The sequence below is a fragment of the Sciurus carolinensis genome, chromosome 2 (genome assembly GCF_902686445.1).
Source record: "Sciurus carolinensis chromosome 2, mSciCar1.2, whole genome shotgun sequence".
NCBI classification, from domain to species: domain Eukaryota; kingdom Metazoa; phylum Chordata; class Mammalia; order Rodentia; family Sciuridae; genus Sciurus; species Sciurus carolinensis.
In genome coordinates, this window is record NC_062214.1 from 91,018,183 (window position 1) to 91,037,209 (window position 19,027).

The 19,027-nt window shown below is 33.9% G+C and overlaps 1 protein-coding gene and 1 pseudogene across 5 annotated transcripts in view; one reads left to right on the forward strand and one right to left on the reverse strand.

The window, feature by feature from the left end:
- Positions 1–19,027, forward strand: part of Herc1 (HECT and RLD domain containing E3 ubiquitin protein ligase family member 1) — a 202,647-nt gene that overhangs the window by 90,965 nt on the left and 92,655 nt on the right. For all 5 annotated transcript variants that reach the window (XM_047542544.1, XM_047542548.1, XM_047542545.1 and 2 more), the window contains exons 17-24: positions 2,623–2,814; positions 4,538–4,759; positions 6,625–6,798; positions 10,393–10,507; positions 10,596–10,716; positions 12,474–12,645; positions 15,440–15,752; positions 16,214–16,334. In XM_047542544.1, coding sequence (XP_047398500.1) covers positions 2,623–2,814; positions 4,538–4,759; positions 6,625–6,798; positions 10,393–10,507; positions 10,596–10,716; positions 12,474–12,645; positions 15,440–15,752; positions 16,214–16,334 — 1,430 coding nt within the window. The remainder of the gene's footprint in view (positions 1–2,622; positions 2,815–4,537; positions 4,760–6,624; positions 6,799–10,392; positions 10,508–10,595; positions 10,717–12,473; positions 12,646–15,439; positions 15,753–16,213; positions 16,335–19,027) is intronic.
- On the reverse strand, positions 1,051–1,928 carry LOC124973294 (transcription initiation factor TFIID subunit 9-like; annotated as a pseudogene).

The window sequence follows — 19,027 nt, forward strand, 5'->3', positions numbered from 1 at the left end:
GAGTAGAGGAGGGAGATCAAAGGGAGGGAGGAGGAGAGAAAAAGGGGTAGTACTGGGAATTGAGAAGCAGCAAACTATGTTATATGCATTTATGATTATTTCAAAGTGAACCCCACTGTTATGTATAACTGTAATGCACTAATAAAAACATTGAAAAGCTGTCCCTTTGATCATGGTTTAGGGGTGATGATAGCACTAATTGCTTCTAAAAAATTTTAATTGACATGACAGAGGCTTAATTTAAAGACATTGAATGCTATAAACTCAGAAACATTAGTTTTAAATGGTATAAAGTAAGATGCTTTTATCTATTATTTCTCTTTCTCCAGCATTTGCCAGTGTTCCTTTTTCCTACTTGAAATGCTTTCTCCTATGACCTTGTTTATAGTCACAATTCTGTCTTTTCTCATGTCTCTGACCATTGTTTTTCCATGGGTTCCTGTAGACTTCTTCCTTGGACATGGCTGTTAAAATGGAGGATTCTCTGGATTTTAAGCTCTTTTTTTCTTCCTGAATGGACTTGTCTAATCTCAGTGATGTCTTTAACTTATCACATGTATGTTAATGACTTCCATATCTGTATCTTGCTAAGAACTCCTTTCCTGAGTACTAGAGCCTTTTTCTTGTTGCCTACTTGTATTTTTTCTTGATTTTTCAAAACACAACTAATAATTTGGTATGTATGTCCTTAACCAAATGAACCCTCAAGTTTTCCTGCTGAAAAGAAAGAAAAAAGCTGAGAAACTCAAATTATTACCTATTAGATACCTCCTTTTGTCTGTTCCACAAGCATCTAAAATTTACTTATTTTAATTTTTTTCAACATGATGAACAATCTATTTTTATACAAAAAGACTGATGAAAACCATTACTAGTTCTGTTAAAGAAAATCCAACATTTCAACTGCGAAGTGCAGTAACTATACTCACTAAATACTATTTAAGCTTTCTAAAACACAACTTGAAATGTTTAATTTCAGTACAATGAATTCAAGTATGCTTGTTATATGCATCAAGACTAGATTACAAATTAACATAGATATCATTGTTTTTATTTTTTTTCTGGTGCATTTGATAATTCACTGGCAGTGTTTTGTGATGATACCAGATTAATGGGAACAAGAGTGTTTTTGAATTGAAATAATGATGAATTAATTAGAACATTTTGAATTGCTGATTTTGCAGGAATTGATGCTTTTCAGCAACAAACTGTGAAGCGGGCATCTTTACTGTAAACCTTTGCCCTGTGTGAGACACTGGAATCTTTAATTTTAACAGGCATGGTTTGTGGGGTTGATGGTCCTAGTGTGGGAGTACTTAATCTGATATTAATTGAACCAATACTTATCTGTGGAGCTCTTACTCCTGCCAAAGTAGATGTCTTTTTTTGTATAGACGTGAGTCCATAGTTTGGAGCTGCTGAACAATATCTATCAAATTGGTGATCTAGAACCTGACTATCATTTGGTCAATGGCAAAGGGGTTTGATTTCTTTGCCTTACAATATCTAATAAAAAATCTCTTCAGGAAGGAGAGGTAAAAGACTGTTGAGCTCAACACTAGATGGCCATTCTACACATCATCTACATTAACAGTAGCTTTCTTAGTGTGGCTTAAATAATTTTTAGCATCATATGGAATTCTGGTCACATATCAGAAGGCAGACTCCAACACCTGGTTTATAACTCTTGGCTCTTCTTCTGTAATTCCTGTATCCTTCAGGATTGTGTCATCATTGTGCCTTTTTTGGCATGTTTGTGGGAGACTCCATCTTGCCCGACTCCACGGTGCCTAGTGATCAAGCTTCTTGAACTGTATCAGCTATATTAATGTACTTTAGTCCTAATCTGGATGCAAATAATTTGCCTATTGTGGTTTTTTTCCAACTTCTGGTGTAGTGATGAACAAAATGTTCAAAAGCAACATCATCTTCACTGTGATATAAAATTTAATGTGTTTAAACTGATGTCATCTCTGAATGTTCCTTCTAATTTCAAATACAATGGAATATTGAAACAAATTTGATTTAAAATAAATATCCATAATAAAAAGACATGTTTTAAGGTGGTTTTAATTTAAAAAAAAAAAAAGCAAATTTGGTTTAAAATGTATGAAAAGTTTCTCTCACTAGAATGTAATCACCACAAGGCTAGAAATTTGGGTGCTTGGTAATGGCTGTATCTCCTTTACTTAGAACAGTGCCTGGTTTTGTTGGTACTTAATACATTTCTTTTTTGCAGTACTAGGGATTGAACCCAGGGATTGACCCATACTAGGCAAGCACTGTAGCACTGAGCTACATCTCCAGATGATACTCAATAAATATTTGAGTAGATTTTAAAATGAGGATAAATTAATGAATGAGGATTCATAATGCATCTTAAGGAAAGCAATTTTAATCCTTTGAATTTGTTAGTATGGAAGGTATGTATCCTTTCTTATCAAGTGTTTGTTGAAAGTTAGTAAATTCTAGTGTGATACCAGCTACCAGGTGGGTGTTCAGCAAAGAATTATTGAATCAGACTACCCTGTTCCAAACTAAAGTAGTATTTCTTAGGTTCTTTTTTTTTTTTTTTTAAGTTTGTCTGAAAGTTAATTGACATTGCATTTTTTGCTCTCATAGATGTGATATACGTCTCAGCTGCAGGCAGCATGCTTTGTCAGATTGTTAATTCCCTACTGTTACTCCCGGTGTCAGTGGCTCGTCCTTTATTGAGTTACCTCCTTGATCTCTTGCCACCACTTGATTGCCTTAATAGACTTCTGCCAGCTGCTGCTCTTTTAGAAGACCAAGAGCTACAGTGGCCTCTTCATGGTAAGTAAAGGTAGTTAAGAGGTTAAATACTTGTCAGAAATAATACTTGTCAGAAAAAAAAGTTGTTACTCTTGTATACATCATTTAAAGTCTTGCCACTTGGATGTTTTGTGTAATCACAGAGACAGGATTATCTTATAAGACTTTAGAGTCTAAGTGAGAAACTGATATGAGACAACCAAAAAAGTTGCTTATATATGAGAGTCACAAAAAGTGTCTTTATGATTATCAGGCTTAAGTATTGTCATTTCATTGGTTATAAGACTTCTTTTCCTTCAAAATTTGACATAGTTGAAATTGAGATGGTACCTTACAATGCATGACAGGAAAACATTGTGTCATAATTTATTCAGCATCATTTTTTTCCTTAGAGGTACTTAAAATAATATAATCAATATATTTTTTATATTGTAATCAATATATTATTTGTGATCAATATATTATTTATAAATTTGAAATCAATATATTATTAGATTAATCAATACATTAGATTCATCTAAAAAGTTTTATTTCTTAAAGGTTTTTCATTTTAAATCTCCCATTTGACAGTATTTACTATTTCACTTGGTTATATAGATAGCTGGTTGAATGTAAAGACTAGAAATTGAGAACCTATCTTGCAGTGCTTTTCTTTTTGTGTACTTTATAGGAAATAACGTTTTGCTTTCAGATATGGCACTTTATTTCTCATTTTGTGAGGTAGGAAGAACTGGGGTTTGAACCTAGGGTTTTTTTTTTTTACCAATGAGCTACATCACCAACCCTTTTTAAAAAACATTTATTTTGAGACAGGGTCTTGTTAAGTTGCCAAAGCTGACCTCGTTCTTGGAATCCTCCTTCAGCCTCCCAAGTATCTGGGATTTTGGGGGTGTGCTCCCTCTCCCAACCTTGTCTTTTCGAATAACTGCTTTTTGGATTTTTTGATTTCTGTTTTTCTTTATATCACTATATGCTCTTAACTTTAAGTGTCTTTTTTTTTTTTTAAGTGAAGAACTCTTAAAAACTAAGGTATAGTTGGGTATAGTGGTGCATGCCCGTAATCCTCAGCAACTTAGTGAGACCCTGTCTTAAAATAAAAAATAAAAAGGGCAGGTGATGTAACTCAGTTGTAAAGAACCCTGGACTCAATTCCCAGTACTAAAAAAAAAGACAAAACCAAAACCAAATGTACAGTGAGAAAGCACGGATCTTCATCTTACTACAAAACAATTCTGAATTCAAGCCCTAAAAGGATTAAATAGTACTGTTTCTTTAATGGATCTACTCCTCTTTTGACTTTAGAGTAATGTACTCAAAGACAAACTAGAAATGATAAAATTTGATCTGGAGAATAAGAATAGAATATATGCATAATTTTGTGATAGACTGTTTTAATGTTTATCTTAAAATTAGTGACTTCACAAAGAAAACTTTTATTTCAGAAAGTTAAATTTTTTTTTTTCCTCTATTAGGGAATGACTAAGGGCCTTGTGCTCCCTAGACAAGTGTTCTACCACTGATTTATATCCCCAGTAGAAAGTTTTATTTAATAGTACAACTTATCTGCATGTATTTTAAATTAGCCTGGTATACCAGAGAATATATATAGAAAGTATTATATGTTTTCATTATAAAATTATTTTGCCTCATTATATTATTATAGTATAAAATACCAGATTTGAGAAAGCTTTTAAATTTTGAATGTGCCAGATAAAGACACAATTACTAATGATTTTGTCTATAGGAGGGACGGAAGTAATTGACCCTGCTGGTATGCCATTACCTCAGCCAGCTCAGTCTTGGGTGTGGCTTGTGGATCTGGAAAGGACCATTGCTCTCCTGATTGGGCGGTGTCTTGGTGGCATGCTTCAGGGTTCCCCTGTATCTCCAGAGGAACAGGACACTGCATATTGGATGAAAACACCCCTTTTCAGTGATGGTGTGGAAATGGACACGCCTCAGTTAGGTAATTGCTTCTCTGCAGCTTTTAAAATGTGCTTATTTGTACCTCCATTGGAAATTTCTCTTATTCTGAATTTGTGGAATAGAAAACTGGTAGACATTTGCAATGTTAGCTGTATAGGAAGTCGGAGACTATAACTTGGAGCCCACAGAAAAAAACAGTTATATCTTGATGTGTGGTATTGTGAAAAGAGTCCCCTAAACTAAGAAAATATAGGTCTTGTCCTACTCTGTTATCTTTTTTACTCATTTGGAGCAAGGTATTTAACTCATAAAAATGAAGAAAATTCTTGACTAATTTTGTTCTGAATCTCAGGGATTATAAATTACTTCATAAATGTAAAGTACTGTAAGGGTACCTGTCATAACTTAACCATTGCCCAGTTTTCAAACATCCCTCTGATGTGAATGACAGTCTTTTTTTCTCTTTATTTGTAGTATCTGTGGGGTTTTCCTTTCCTGCCTCATTTCCCACTTATCTAGCTAGCTCTCAGACTGAATGAACATGAGGACTTACCCAGTACTCCAACAGATGATCTTGTTTTATCTAAGATTAGTCCTTTTCTCTTTCTGGACCTCTAATTTTGAGTCTATTAAATAATGAGTTGTATTAGTTTATATAGTCTTATTAGATAAAAATTCATTATTTCTTTGATAAGAGAAACTCAGTGTTCACAGAGGAAAGTCTGAAGAAAGAGAGAGAAATTATGGAAGGGAGAAAGTAGAAAAGAAGAAAGGGAGGAGAAAAGAAAAGGAAAGAAGGAAATCTAAGACAAAATGAGAGAAAGATTCTCCTTTGGGTATTGCAAGCGTGAAGAGTAGGATTGAGGGAAGCAGTTGAAGAATTTCTTCTTTTTCTTAATAAGAGTGTATATTCATCATTTCATTTATGAACCAGAAAGTGATTTGGGCCATGGTTGATGAATGCTAGACTGGTGTATATGATACACTTGAATTTAAAAAGTAAAATTATATGTTTTTCAAGGGATATTTAACATGATAAAGAGAGTTTCATTACTCTCAATGTTTACATTTTAATAGTCCCAAATGATGTCCTGAGGGAAAAAATTATCTACATCTTTCCTTCTTCATATTTCTATTGTGTTTACTTTATTCAATTAGCTAGATTTAAATATAAATAAATCAACATCAATTTTAATGTAATTTTTCAGTTTTTAAATTAAAATAATGAAATTTTAAAAATGTTCTTTTGTTTAAATACTTACAATGAAGGAAAAAGTATTATCTTGTAAAATTATAAACCTTTAATAACTGTATTATATTATGACTTAAATAGACTTTTGGGACTTGCCAAAAAAACTGACCATCATTTAGAGGATTGTTTTATGTGTTTTTAAAATATGAGATGAATTCTGAATGCCAGATGTTGCATTAAAAAGTTAGGAACCATCTCTACAAATATGATTGCCAGTTGAGAAGTTGTTCATGGTATCTTTGATCTTTCTTGGATGATTTTTAGATAATATTTTTCCTTTAAGTCTAGCAAAAGAGAAAAAAATTTGGTCTTGTCTCTTTCCTATGGTCCCATGTTTCTCAAAGAGGATGCCATTCCATTTTGAACAAGAGACTTTTGTGTTATACAGGACTGTGCTGCACATATAGGACATTTTGTATCCCTGGCTTCTGTCTACCAAAATGCCAGAACTCCTCCCTGAGTTCCACATTCTTCTAGAGATAGTAAGAAAGGTGATGCTACCTCCAACTGAAAAACATTGTAGCATCTATTTAAAATGATTTGAAGTATATAATTTCATATGTGCATTAGATAAATGTGGTAAGAGTTTATTTGTAGCAGGAAAGTTTAGGAGGCTTAAAATTGGTAACTTGAGTATTTATTATTTTTTTTAGATAAATGTATGAGTTGCCTATTAGAAGTAGCTCTTTCAGGAAATGAAGAACAGAAGCCTTTTGATTACAAGTTGCGGCCTGAAATTGCTGTTTATGTAGACCTAGCATTGGGTTGTTCTAAAGAGCCTGCCCGAAGCCTTTGGATCAGCATGCAGGATTATGCTGTTAGCAAAGGTAAGATAAAGAGGATAAGGAAGTAAATATGTAGTTGATTCAGATCTTTGACTAATATATATGCAATATTTATAGAAATCACCATATTTTTATAGGGAAAGACATTTTATACATAATAATTTTAAACAGTTTCTTTTTCCACTTCGTGGAAAATACCCTAGGTACTTTTTTGTATACACATATTTCACTTAAAGGAAAACCACTATGTGAAAACTGAGATTTAAGTGATAAATCATTTTCCTATTCTATATTGTATAAATGGAACTTCATGAGAGTCTATTTAATGAATGTCTTCCCTCTCAAAGCCCTAGTGTTACAGAAAAAAATGTTTACTTAGAAATTTAAGCTCTAAACCTGATGAGTGTTTTCTTTATCTAGAAAATACTTGCCAACTTCCAAATGTTGGTAGAGATAGCAATTTGATAGTCAGGAGGCTAAGATAGAAATACAAGTTCCAGACCAACCTCATCAACTTAGACCTTGTCTCAAAATTTTCTTTTTTAAAAAAGGACCAGGATGTAACTCAGTGGTAGAGTACCCCCAAGTTTAGTCCCTATACTTGCCCCCCCATTATCAATTTGAGACAAGGTATACTATTAAATATAATACTATCCAAATTATATGGTGGTATTTCAGTTCCTAATATTATTTGTAAATTTTTAAAGAATGTACTTGATTTCATTTTAGGTCCCATATTCCTTTAACAATGACTTGTTTTGTTCAGAATCACATGTCTCTAGTTAACTTTCTCTATTTTATTCTCTCTTATGTCATCTTTAGTTTTCTCCCATTTCTTCTATGATAAAAATACTACAAGTAAACGCATTTTCACTTTTTATTGGCCTTTTTCTAAATAAAATGAATAGAGAAACATTTAAATTTTGGGGGGGATTGAACCCAGGGGGACTGAACACTGAACCATATCCCCAGAAACCTCCCTTTTTTAATTTAATTTTATTTTTTTTCAAATTTTTAGACAAGAGTCTTGTTGAGTTGCTTAGGGTCTTGCTAAGTTGTTGAGGCTGGCTTTGACCTTGACATCCTTCTGCCTGCCTCCTGAACCACTGGGATTAAAGGCATATGCCACTATGCCTGGCTTTATTTAGATTTTTAAAACACTGGCAAGAAGATACCTTTCAAAGTTTAATCTCCACATGCAGGGGATGGGAGGCATCCCTGAAATTCTAGCAACTCCAGTGGGTGAGGCAGAATGTTGCAAGGACAGCCTGGGCAGTATAACCAGAATGCCATCTCAAAAACAGACAAAACAAACAGAAAAGAAAGTTTAATCTCATCCACTTTGTTTGTTTTTTAATCATTTATTCATTCATTCTGTTGTGTTGATTCCTACCAGAAGTGAGAAGGTAAGGTAGTGGAGAATAATTTACTTTCTAAAGTGTATATTGCGATATATTCATATTTGTGTCATTTGCTTAGAAAGACAGATTTTCTTTTATCTCACATTGTCATTTGTTACATTGCAATAGAACTTTTAAAACCTAGATATAAATATATGGTGAGTAAAATCTTACCATTTGCTCTATTGCTTATATACTACAGCATGAACTTTATACCTGAATAATGGAAACATTCTGTAGTGCTTGGTGTGAAAGGAACATAACTTTAATGAAAATGTTTTAAAAGAACTCATTATTTTAAAAATCACATAGAATAATCCCTGCTAAATTTGAAATAGAGTAAAGGGTGTTACAGTAGTTTGCTTTTTAAGATGAGATTTAGCCTCCTTGAATTGGAGTCCTGTGTGATTGTAAATCATAACAGTTTTCACAATAGTCAGCAGACCTATAGAAAAGATGACTTCTCAAGAATCAGATGTGGACAAAATTTTTATGTGATACATACTCTCATTCTAAGTCTTTTTGGGACATAGGATTTTCTTGAAATCAGACATATTTGTATAGTCAGTTTTTTCACCAATAAAATAGGTAAGTCTGAACTTACATTTTGACGTAGGTATACAGAAATGAAATGGAAAACCAAGGTATAACATTTTATCTTTTGAGATAGTAGTATTAAGAAGAGATTAAGAATAAGTAAAATTAAATTGGGTTTAATATTTTCTAAGGATTTTTTTTGTTTGATTTTGTTTTTAAATAGCACAGGGATTTAGTAAATTTGTCATATGAACAGTCTCACAATCACTCTGTGACAGTCTCACAATCACTCTGGGAACATAGTGACAATAAACCTTCCATCCACATTTGGAATTTACTGAATATACTCGGTTTTTTTTTTTTTTTTTTTTTTTGGCGGTACTGGGGATCGAACTCAGGGCCTTGTGCTTGCGAGGCAAGCAATCTACCAGCTGAGCTATCTCCCCAGCCCCTATACTCTGTTTTAAAAGTACAATACTGATGTGTCAACATGGAATTAAAGAATGGGAAGAAAAAAAAAAACACCTGACTAGTTTTCTTTATCTCATGCTCTAATTTGGAATTTTAATTGCATGTACTCATTTCTGTCCAAATAGTGTTTCGTTTCTTACCTATTTTAATGTATTCTGCTCACAGAATCTTCTTTCATGGCTTTAAATATCACATATATATATATACACTTGAATAGTTTATTCAGTGTTTTTGTTAGTATGTTCAACAGATAGTATCCAAAATAAGACTCCTGATTCCACCTCTCTACCCTCAAAACTGTTCTGTGGTCTTTCTGGGCCAACTCCATTTTATTTATATATTTCCAACTACATTTTAAGTAGATTTAGATTCAACTATGACTTCTTTCTTATTCTCACATCACATAAGTAATCCATTAACAAATCCTGTCAGCACCTTCAAAATAATATATATAGGCTCTGCCACTTTTCACTACCTCCAGTACTCCTCCCCTGGTTTGAGCCACCATCCTTTCTCATTTGAATTACTACAATAATAACTTCTTTGCTGTCCCTATAGTTATTCCCCCACTCAGCAGTTTGTAATGCACAAACTTAGATCTTGTCGTTTCCTCTGCTCAAAGCCTTCTAATGCTGCTTCTCATTTTCCTGCTAGAACAACCTGGAGGATTTACTTTGCTCTGAAGACCAATGTGATCTCATCCCTAGCCAGCTCTCTAATGTCTTCTCCCACTACTCACTCTTGTGCATGTACACTTCACTCCAGCCGCACTGGCCTCCTTGAACCCTCTAGCTAGGTCCTCTGCTTAGTAACTCTCCTGAGGGATACTGTTTCTACCTGTCTTCTTCCCTATTTCAATTAGATTTCTGCTCAAATATAGTCTATCAGAAACTTTCTCAGACCATCCTATTTAAAATAATAATCACATACAGTACAATACTCCCCTTTCTCCTTATTCTGTTTTAATCTTACCTGTCATATTTGTTTTTATTTGTTCTCTTTCACCCCTACCTTCTTATCCACCCACCAGGAGTCTTAAGCTCTCTGAGATCAGAGATTTAGCTTTGTTTACTTCTGTATCCCAGCACCTGAAACAATATAGGCATTTGTTAAGTAACTGTTTAGAAAGATGGTAAAATTCAGGTGTTGGATGACTGAAGTTATTAAATTTACCTCTGAACTGTTTTCTGAGTCCTTTTAAATGTCAATGCATCATTTTTATTTTCAGATTGGGACAGTGCAACTTTAAGTAATGAGTCACTCTTGGACACTGTGTCTAGATTTGTTCTTGCAGCACTTCTGAAACATACAAATTTACTTAGTCAAGCATGTGGAGAAAGCCGGCAAGTAACTTAAAACTATCCTCAGACAAATATTTGTTCTTATGATGTTAGAAATTAGGTGACCTTTCTATTTTGATTCTTTATTTAGATATCAACCTGGTAAAAGCTTGTCAGAAGTGTACCGTTGTGTATATAAAGTTCGAAGTCGTTTACTTGCTTGCAAGAACCTTGAACTTATTCAAACCAGGTCATCATCACGAGACAGATGGGTAAAGTTGGAAATTAATTAATTTCTATATTTTTCTACAAACTATCAGGTAGCTCCATATTAGTTTATTTGAGACAGTAGGTGCCTTGATTGTTGTAAATGTTCAATAAATTTTAAATAGTTCATCCTAGTGAAAAAAATGAAAGCTAAAAAATTTGGGGTTATTTAATGTCACTTTTATCAAGTAGAATAGAACTGCTAAGGAAGTTGATGTAGTCTTAGCCTGCCTAAATAATATTAATAACAACAAATTGAATCATTCAAATCATCAGAAATATTATTCTTTTTTAAATGTGGATCAGCCCACATTTGAATTACCCTTTTTTACTTGAGGTGCCAGAAATTATGAGGGATAGTACTAAATACCGTGGATTGGTAAAAGGTCTAGAAATCATTTTTGTTTTTTTTTTTAGTTGTAGACGAACATGACACCTTTATTTTTATGTGGTGCTGAAGAATGAACCCAGTGCCTCACATGTGTGAGGCAAGCGCTCTACCACTGATCTACAACCCCAGCCCCCAGAAATCATTTTATATGAGAAGAGAAAAATATCAAAAAGGTTCAGCTTAGATGAGTGAAAATAAAGGAAGGAATCATCACATAAAAATAGGCCTTCTTATGATTTGTTTTCCACTGAAAGTGAAGATTGAAACTGTTTATTAAGGATGATCCAGAATAATTCTTACAAAAAAAATGAGATAATTTTTAAACTGCTTGGTGATTCTGGTGACATGATCCTGTAATTATAAATACAAGCCTGGAAACATCATCTTTAGAAATAGTTACTTTGAAACTTGACACTACCAATGCTTTCCACTCCATCATTTAGTTCTTAGATTTAAAAACCAAACTACTTCTACATTTGTTGTATAGTAGACTTTGGACTTGCACTGATTTAACATTTGTGGATTTGACTAATTGAGAGTGACCTTGAAAGTCTATTAAAAAAGTGTTAATTTGGCATTTTATTGAGGCTCAGATTTGAAACTCACATATTCTGGGGACAAATAACTTATGTGTTATGGAGTCTGATTGCTCAGTATCTCCATCTCTATGAAATGCTTAAATTACTTACTGGTCATGAATCACAAAATAACTGAACATGGATCTGAGGATATATTAAAATTTTTCATTTGTGCCTTATACTGAAATTTGTGAGAAAAATTTTATACTGTTATGATATTTGTGATCCTCTGAGTCTTTTTTCAGGTCTCTTTCCTCTATATAGATGACTGCTAGGTAGCATGTCCACTATAGGAAATAAAGTTACTGTAGTTCTCACTTTTGTTTTTTCAGGGGCAAAGTTAAAGAAAAAGAATACTATTTTAAACTTAGAGTTACTAAACTTTATTTATACAGAATAATAATATATACAAATTAAAGGAAACAATGGAATCAAGATCTTATTCTTTAAATACCTTCTATGCTTGGTGTCCTACTCAGCATAACTTATTTTAACTTGTAGCCCTGTAGTTTTACAGCTAAATAGTAACATAAATGAATCACTTTATGGCATAGCATTTTAATCAAAATACTGAGGGAAGGAGAACATATATATGTTTATATATATAGTTTGTGTATACATTCTTTCTAATCTTCAAGATTTATCCAGTATATCTTTTTAGTTTTTGTTGCAAAATTCATGTGTTATGGTTGATATCAGCAATCTTTTCCATGATAAAAAGTTAAAAGTTTTAGAAAATTTTTAAAAACTTTTGAAAGATATATTCAGTAGGATTTCTGATAATTTTCTTAAGATCTCAGACAACCAAGACTCTGCAGATATTGATCCTCAGGAGCATTCATTTACTCGGACCATTGATGAAGAAGCTGAAATGGAAGAACAGGCTGAGAGAGACAGGGAAGAGGGGCATCCGGAGCCGGAGGATGAGGAGGAAGAACGGGAACATGAAGTGATGACAGCTGGCAGTGAGTACATCCTTCTTACTTTAGAGATAAACACCATGGCATTCTTTTTCATAGGAAAGCTGACTTGAGATTTAAAGGCAAAGGTTCTCTATGGTTTTTCTAAATGGATCTGATTTTCTACTGGTGATCTGAATTTGCATTAGCTGACATTTCAAGAGGTAACTTAAAACTGGTAGTGCCGTTCTGAAGCTTTGGGATTGTATATGTTGAGGGCTGAAAGCTCTGGAGATGGTCATGTCAGTATATGTTCAACTCAAATGCATATATGAAATAAGTCATTGAATGAGGTCATTCAAAACATGTCCTCTGGGGATACCAAGTTGTTCATGAGCCTTGCAGCCCTCTGTGTGGGGAGGAACAGAGCCTCCTTTCTGTGCCTATTAGGAGAGCCAAATTATTTTCTATATGTAAAACCTTTAAAACTATAAATTTCAACTACATTGCAATATCAGTAGAAAGCAGGCATATTTATGAGAATATCATTGGGTGAGTGAATAAAACTTTTTCATAATTTTATATTCCAAGACTTCAAATGGTTTTTAAAAATAACTATGTTTAAGAGAAAGGTCAATGCTTTTCAAACATTGATTGTGGTAGTATCTGAGTGATTTGACTATTTCAAATTAAAGTGTATTCCATAATGTTTTAATGTAGCTTAAAACATTATGGCCAGCTATGCATTTGTTTTTGAGATTGTGTACATCAGTCAACTTGACACTTTATTATTGATTTATTTCTGTATTGCATACTTCTGAAAATAATTTTGAGATGTCTCAAAACAAGACTAAAAACCATTTAAACAAGAGGAGAAAGAAAGAGTTCAAATGGAGAAAAGGAGTTTGGAGATGGGAAGGGAAAATAATTATATTTTAAAAACCTAAGCTGAGGGAACTTAAAATTTAGTGTAGAAATTCCTGGAAGCAAAGGCCAAAGAGGAAAACATAATAATAACAAAGCACAACCCTCAATTACAATAAAAAATGCATAATAGTCATCTGAGGAGTCATTTTTAAAACTAGCTATGATTTTTGAGCACTGACATACTGGATATTGGGTCAAGTGCTTCACATAGATTAATTCAGTTCTCACAACAGTTTTATAAGTTTTAGCATTACTCCATTCTAAAGTTGGTTGAACAGAGACTTAAGGAAACGAAATTATGTACTTAGGGCCACAGTGGCAACTGGAGTTAGAATCAAATCTGCCCAAAATTCTAGTGACTCTTAACTACTTTTGCTGATTTCTAGCTCTGAAATCTGGGAGGGTTTGTTGCTTTGATTTTTATAGAAGTAAGAGACTTTTAACAACATAAAGAAAATGTTGTCAGAATAAATTTATATATATAGATTCATTTTTAGAGTTTGTACTTCCATAAAAACAGGTAAATCTAGTATTTTACTAACTTTTCTGCCTGGATAACCCATTAAGAATACTACTTTTACTCTATAAATTTGAGCAAAAAATTCTTTACCTATTATGAAATGGAATACCTGCCACTGCATCAGAATCTTGTTAAACCTGGTAGCATTTTACACTTGTGAGTTGGGGAAGGGCTAGTATCATCACACGGAACTTTCTGGGTGATGCGGTCTGATTCTGGAGGCAGTCTTGCCCTTGTATCATAACCAGATTCTATTTCAGCAAAGACTAGTGGGGTTAAACTTACTCAATGTGTTTAAGATACAGCAAAGTATAGATGTTAGGAATTATATGAACTTTGGAAGGAGAGGGAGTTTTATTATAAGTAATATTACTTAATTTTTTTTCAATTCTTTTGTAACCTGAGGTTTTTTATACCAAAGTTATGAACAGAAATAATCACTTGTTTTAATCTAAGCTAGTGCTTCATGGGTTTTAGTGAACTTTAAAATCAGGTAGAGGACCTTTTAAAACACAGATTGCTGGGCTTCACTCCTAGAACTTCTGATTTAGAAGATGGGGAGTCTGATAATTTACATTCCTAACAAGTGCCTAGATGCTGCTGTTCTTGTTGGTCTGGGACCATACTTTGAAAGCCACTTACATTGACTCTTTTGACTGGATCTAGGAATTGGGTTAATACAAGATCTGATTAACATAGAAAAGCATACAAGTTTTATTAATTTTACATGTTCATAAGTATCTTCATAAGAGAACGAAGTCTGAAAAAATTACCAACGCTGATGCTTTTATAGTTTTAAAACCAAGAACAATAAATTTGTAAAGGAATGATAGGACAAAATGACATCTGGACTGGGGGAGAAAATCCTAGGAACTTTACTAAGAGATACTGGGAGTGGTGGGGAGTCCAGAAGCTAGTGGAAGATAAGATTACTTCAAAGAGTTTGCTTGTTCAGATTCTTTGCAGATCCAATAACCAGGCTCTTCTAATTAAGACTATTGTCTGGCCTTGGTATAAAAAGGGCCTCCCTTCTAAAAGAATCTACATGGCTTACTGCATATAGGAAAAGACAGGCCAAATGGCCTCTTCTGCATTTATAGTTCCTTAAGTGATTTAAGCTTCCAATAATCAGTATACCCACTTTGCATGTTTTAAGATAGCATCTTTCAAAATAGCCAAATCTAAATTATATAAGAACACATGAACATTTCCTTTTATGCTTTTGATGAAGTGTAATGCATAATATGTTTTTTTATATAACTTTAAGTTACTATGCTATATTTAATATCTAAAAATAATTTTTCCCTCTTTCAGTAAGTTTTTGGTCCAAACTTTTTGACTATTTTTGTTGTTATTTTCTTTGCTCTTGTCTCCCCATGTGTTAAGACCTTGTTTTTGTGTTGCATGTTACAGAAATCTTTCAGTGTTTCCTCTCAGCCCGTGAAGTAGCTCGTAGCCGAGACCGAGATAGAATGAACAGTGGGGCAGGGTCTGGGGCTCGAGTTGATGATCCACCTCCTCAATCTCAGCAAGAGCGAAGGGTCAGCACAGACCTTCCCGAGGGTCAGGATGTGTACACTGCTGCCTGCAACTCTGTGATCCACCGGTGTGCCCTGTTAATATTAGGAGTAAGTCCTGTCATTGATGAACTTCAGAAGCGAAGGGAAGAAGGACAGTTGCAGCAGCCCTCTACTAGTGCCTCTGAAGGGGGTGGACTTATGACCAGGTGGGACTGACTAAAAACTTAAAACATCACACTCTTCCTTTTGTTACTTTACACATTGAAATGGTTTATTCTCAAAGTTACATTGTTCTGAAATTAAAGACATGAAAGTGGAAATGCAAATTGACTAGGATGAATTTAAAGTAACCTAAACAGTGATACTGGTTTAGCATAGAATATAAATTTCCGATTAAATGAGGAAGCACAATTTTTCATATATGTAAATAATAGTAGTTGAAAAACATACAAAGTTTTTTGCATCTCTCTAAAATTTAGTGACATGCAAATTATTTTGATGTAATTGGTAAGGGCTTTTGCTTAGACAAGAGTCAGGATTTCCCACCAACAGACATAACTGCTTCTCACTGTGTGTGTGTGTATTATCTCTGTGCTGCCAATTCATTCAATTTTATGTTCACTAACAGTCCCAAATCAAAAAACTTTTCTTTCTGCATGCGAGACAGGAGTGAAAGTCTTACTGCAGAGAGCCGGCTAGTCCATGCAAGTCCAAATTATAGACTGATCAAATCGAGGAGTGAATCTGATTTGTCTCAGCCTGAATCAGATGAAGAGAGTTATGCACTGGTAGGTATACCTAGATTCAGTGAAGAAGGATGTTTTCAGTATATGGATACACAGGCTTTTTTAAAGATTAATATATGTTTATATTAGATACATAAAAACTTTTTAAAAAAGAAGTTTAATAGATCTGTGATTATCTATACTGCATAAATATTTACCCTCTGTGTGTTAATGTTTTTATCTTTAGTTTTGACTTCTTAAGATTTCCTTAGCTCCAGATTCATACATCTGACTTCGATGGGCATTTCACTGAATGTGTCAGGCTACCTCAGTCTTCCCCTGTCCAAAAGTGAATTCATCTTTTTTGCAAAATTGCCTCTTTCACATTCCCTATTTTACTAGTTGATACTGCTTATTACCTAGGCAGGAGACCTGGAATCATCCTTGCCTTTTCTTTTTCTTATTACTTGATCCCACCACTCCCCCTCCATCTTGAGAATTTTATCCTTTATGTTTCCAGTAATGTCCTCTCCATCTCACTCATCACTGCTCTGTTTCAAAGTTTCTGTATCTTTTTGCTGGACATGTGCAAAAGACTCTGAACTGGTTACTTACCTCTTGTCTTGTGCTCCTCTTCCATGTTTCACTATAATAATGTGTTTAATACAAAAATCTGTTTACATCTCCTCTACTTAATTTTTTTTTTTTTGTAGATATCAGTTGCCTATCAAAAAAGCTTCAGGACATGTACTGTAGGTACTTAGGGTAATATTAATCAAGTAAGATGTTGATTTACTGTAAAAGGTAGGAAGTAGGATAAAGATGTCCTATAATGTAACTGGTTAAATAATAAAGTGAAAACTATTTAAAGATTACTTGTATTTAAGGAGCTTTGGACTTGGAGTTGATAGCTGGATTTTCATTTTGTCTGTTCCTCTGCCTTATGTATGATTTTCTATGTTCTATGACCTTTCTAGACTTTAATGTCTTCAAAATACGAGTGTGTGTTGTATGTTATAATAGTGTGTCAGATTTGACAAAAGTCAAGAAGTTGAAAATGTCCTGATTTTAGTGCTGGAAGAGCTGTGAGACCTTGTTTGTGGCAAGCAACAGCTCTAATAGAAAGTTTTTTTTAGACTGAGTGATCTTTATGCTCCATTTTTAATTCTGAAATTCCTCTGTTGTATGAAATTGATATAAAGGAAATGAAAATATTTTTGAAAAGTTTAAAGTGCTGCATAAACACAAAGTTCTTGTTTAAAAGAAACTTCAAAGCATAAAAGAGTCCTCATCTGAAGACAATTGAACTGTGTATTCAAGCAAGTTTCATTTTATTATGATGTTTTTATTTGTTATCCCCATTATATCTCTGCATACCTACTTTGTATTCCTTGCCTTGTAGTCTAGTGAGATTCTTCTCTGTTCATTTATTTTTCCCTTCTGGTCATTATCGAGTCACCCATCCCTGTGTGTATTTTAAAACAGAGATCATATCACTTCTCTGCTCAAAATCCTGCAGTGTCTTTACTTTTTCTTAGAGTATAAGCCCAAGTCCTTACAGTATCCTACAAGGCTCTGTGTTATCTGGCCCCACTACCTCTGATCTTTTCTTTGACTTCTCTCTTTCTTGATAACTCTCCTTTTGCCACCCTGGACTCTTGTATATTCCATGAATATACTGCACAAGTTCCCCTTTGTGTCTTTTTTGGTGGGGCAGGAAAGTACTAGGGATTGAACTCAGGGGTACTCAACCACTGAGCCACATCCCCAACCCTGTTTTGTATTTTTATTTAGAGATAGGGTCTCACTGAGTTGCTTAGCACCTCGCTGAGACCGGTTTTGAACTTTCAATTCTCTTTTCTCAGCCTCCTAAGCTGCTGGAATTACAGGCTGCATTGGGCTCGCTTTGTGTCTTTATGGGACTTTTTCTTCTGATTAGACTCTTATTGTTTCTGTGCTAATTACCTTGCCTTCATTTTTTTTTTTTAGAATTTTTTTTTTTATTCATTGTGCATAAATGGGGTACAACTGTTGTTTCTCTGGTTGTACATGAAGTAGAGTCGCACCATTTGTATAATCATACATATACATAGGGTAATGATGTTTGTCTTATTCTGTTATTTTTCTTTCCCTCCACCCTCTCCCCATCCCTCTTTTTCCTATATATAATTCATCCTTCCTCCATTCTTGCCTCCCTCCTGTTATGTATCATCATCCACTTATCAGAGAGATCATTCGGCCTTTGGTTTTTTGGGATTGGCTTATCTCACCATGATATTTTCCAACTGCATCCATTTACCTGCAAAAGCCATAATTTTATTCTTCTTTATGGCTGAGTAATATTCCATTGTGTATATGCCTTCTTTTTAATGTTATTTTTTCAGTGCAGCTTACCCTTACTATTCTATTTAAAATGGCAGTTTTCTCTCCTTTTCCATACTCACTCCCTGTCTCCCTTGTCTTTCTCAGTTTTTTCCATAGAACCTGTAGTTTATTTATTTTTTATATTCATTGATCGGTTTTTGTTAGCCTGCACTAGGATGTAAGCTCTTCAAGGACAGATCTTTTTTGCAGTTTTATTTGCTACTGGATTCCAACCACCTGTAATAGTGCCTGACACATCTGACACATAACAGGGAGTCAGGAAATAGTCTTTGAATTTATGAGTGATAATCTAATCTATTTTGGCAAAATTTCTGTGTTCATTAAACCTTTTGTTTTCATTATTTCAGGTTCTTTTTACTCTTCGCTTGGAT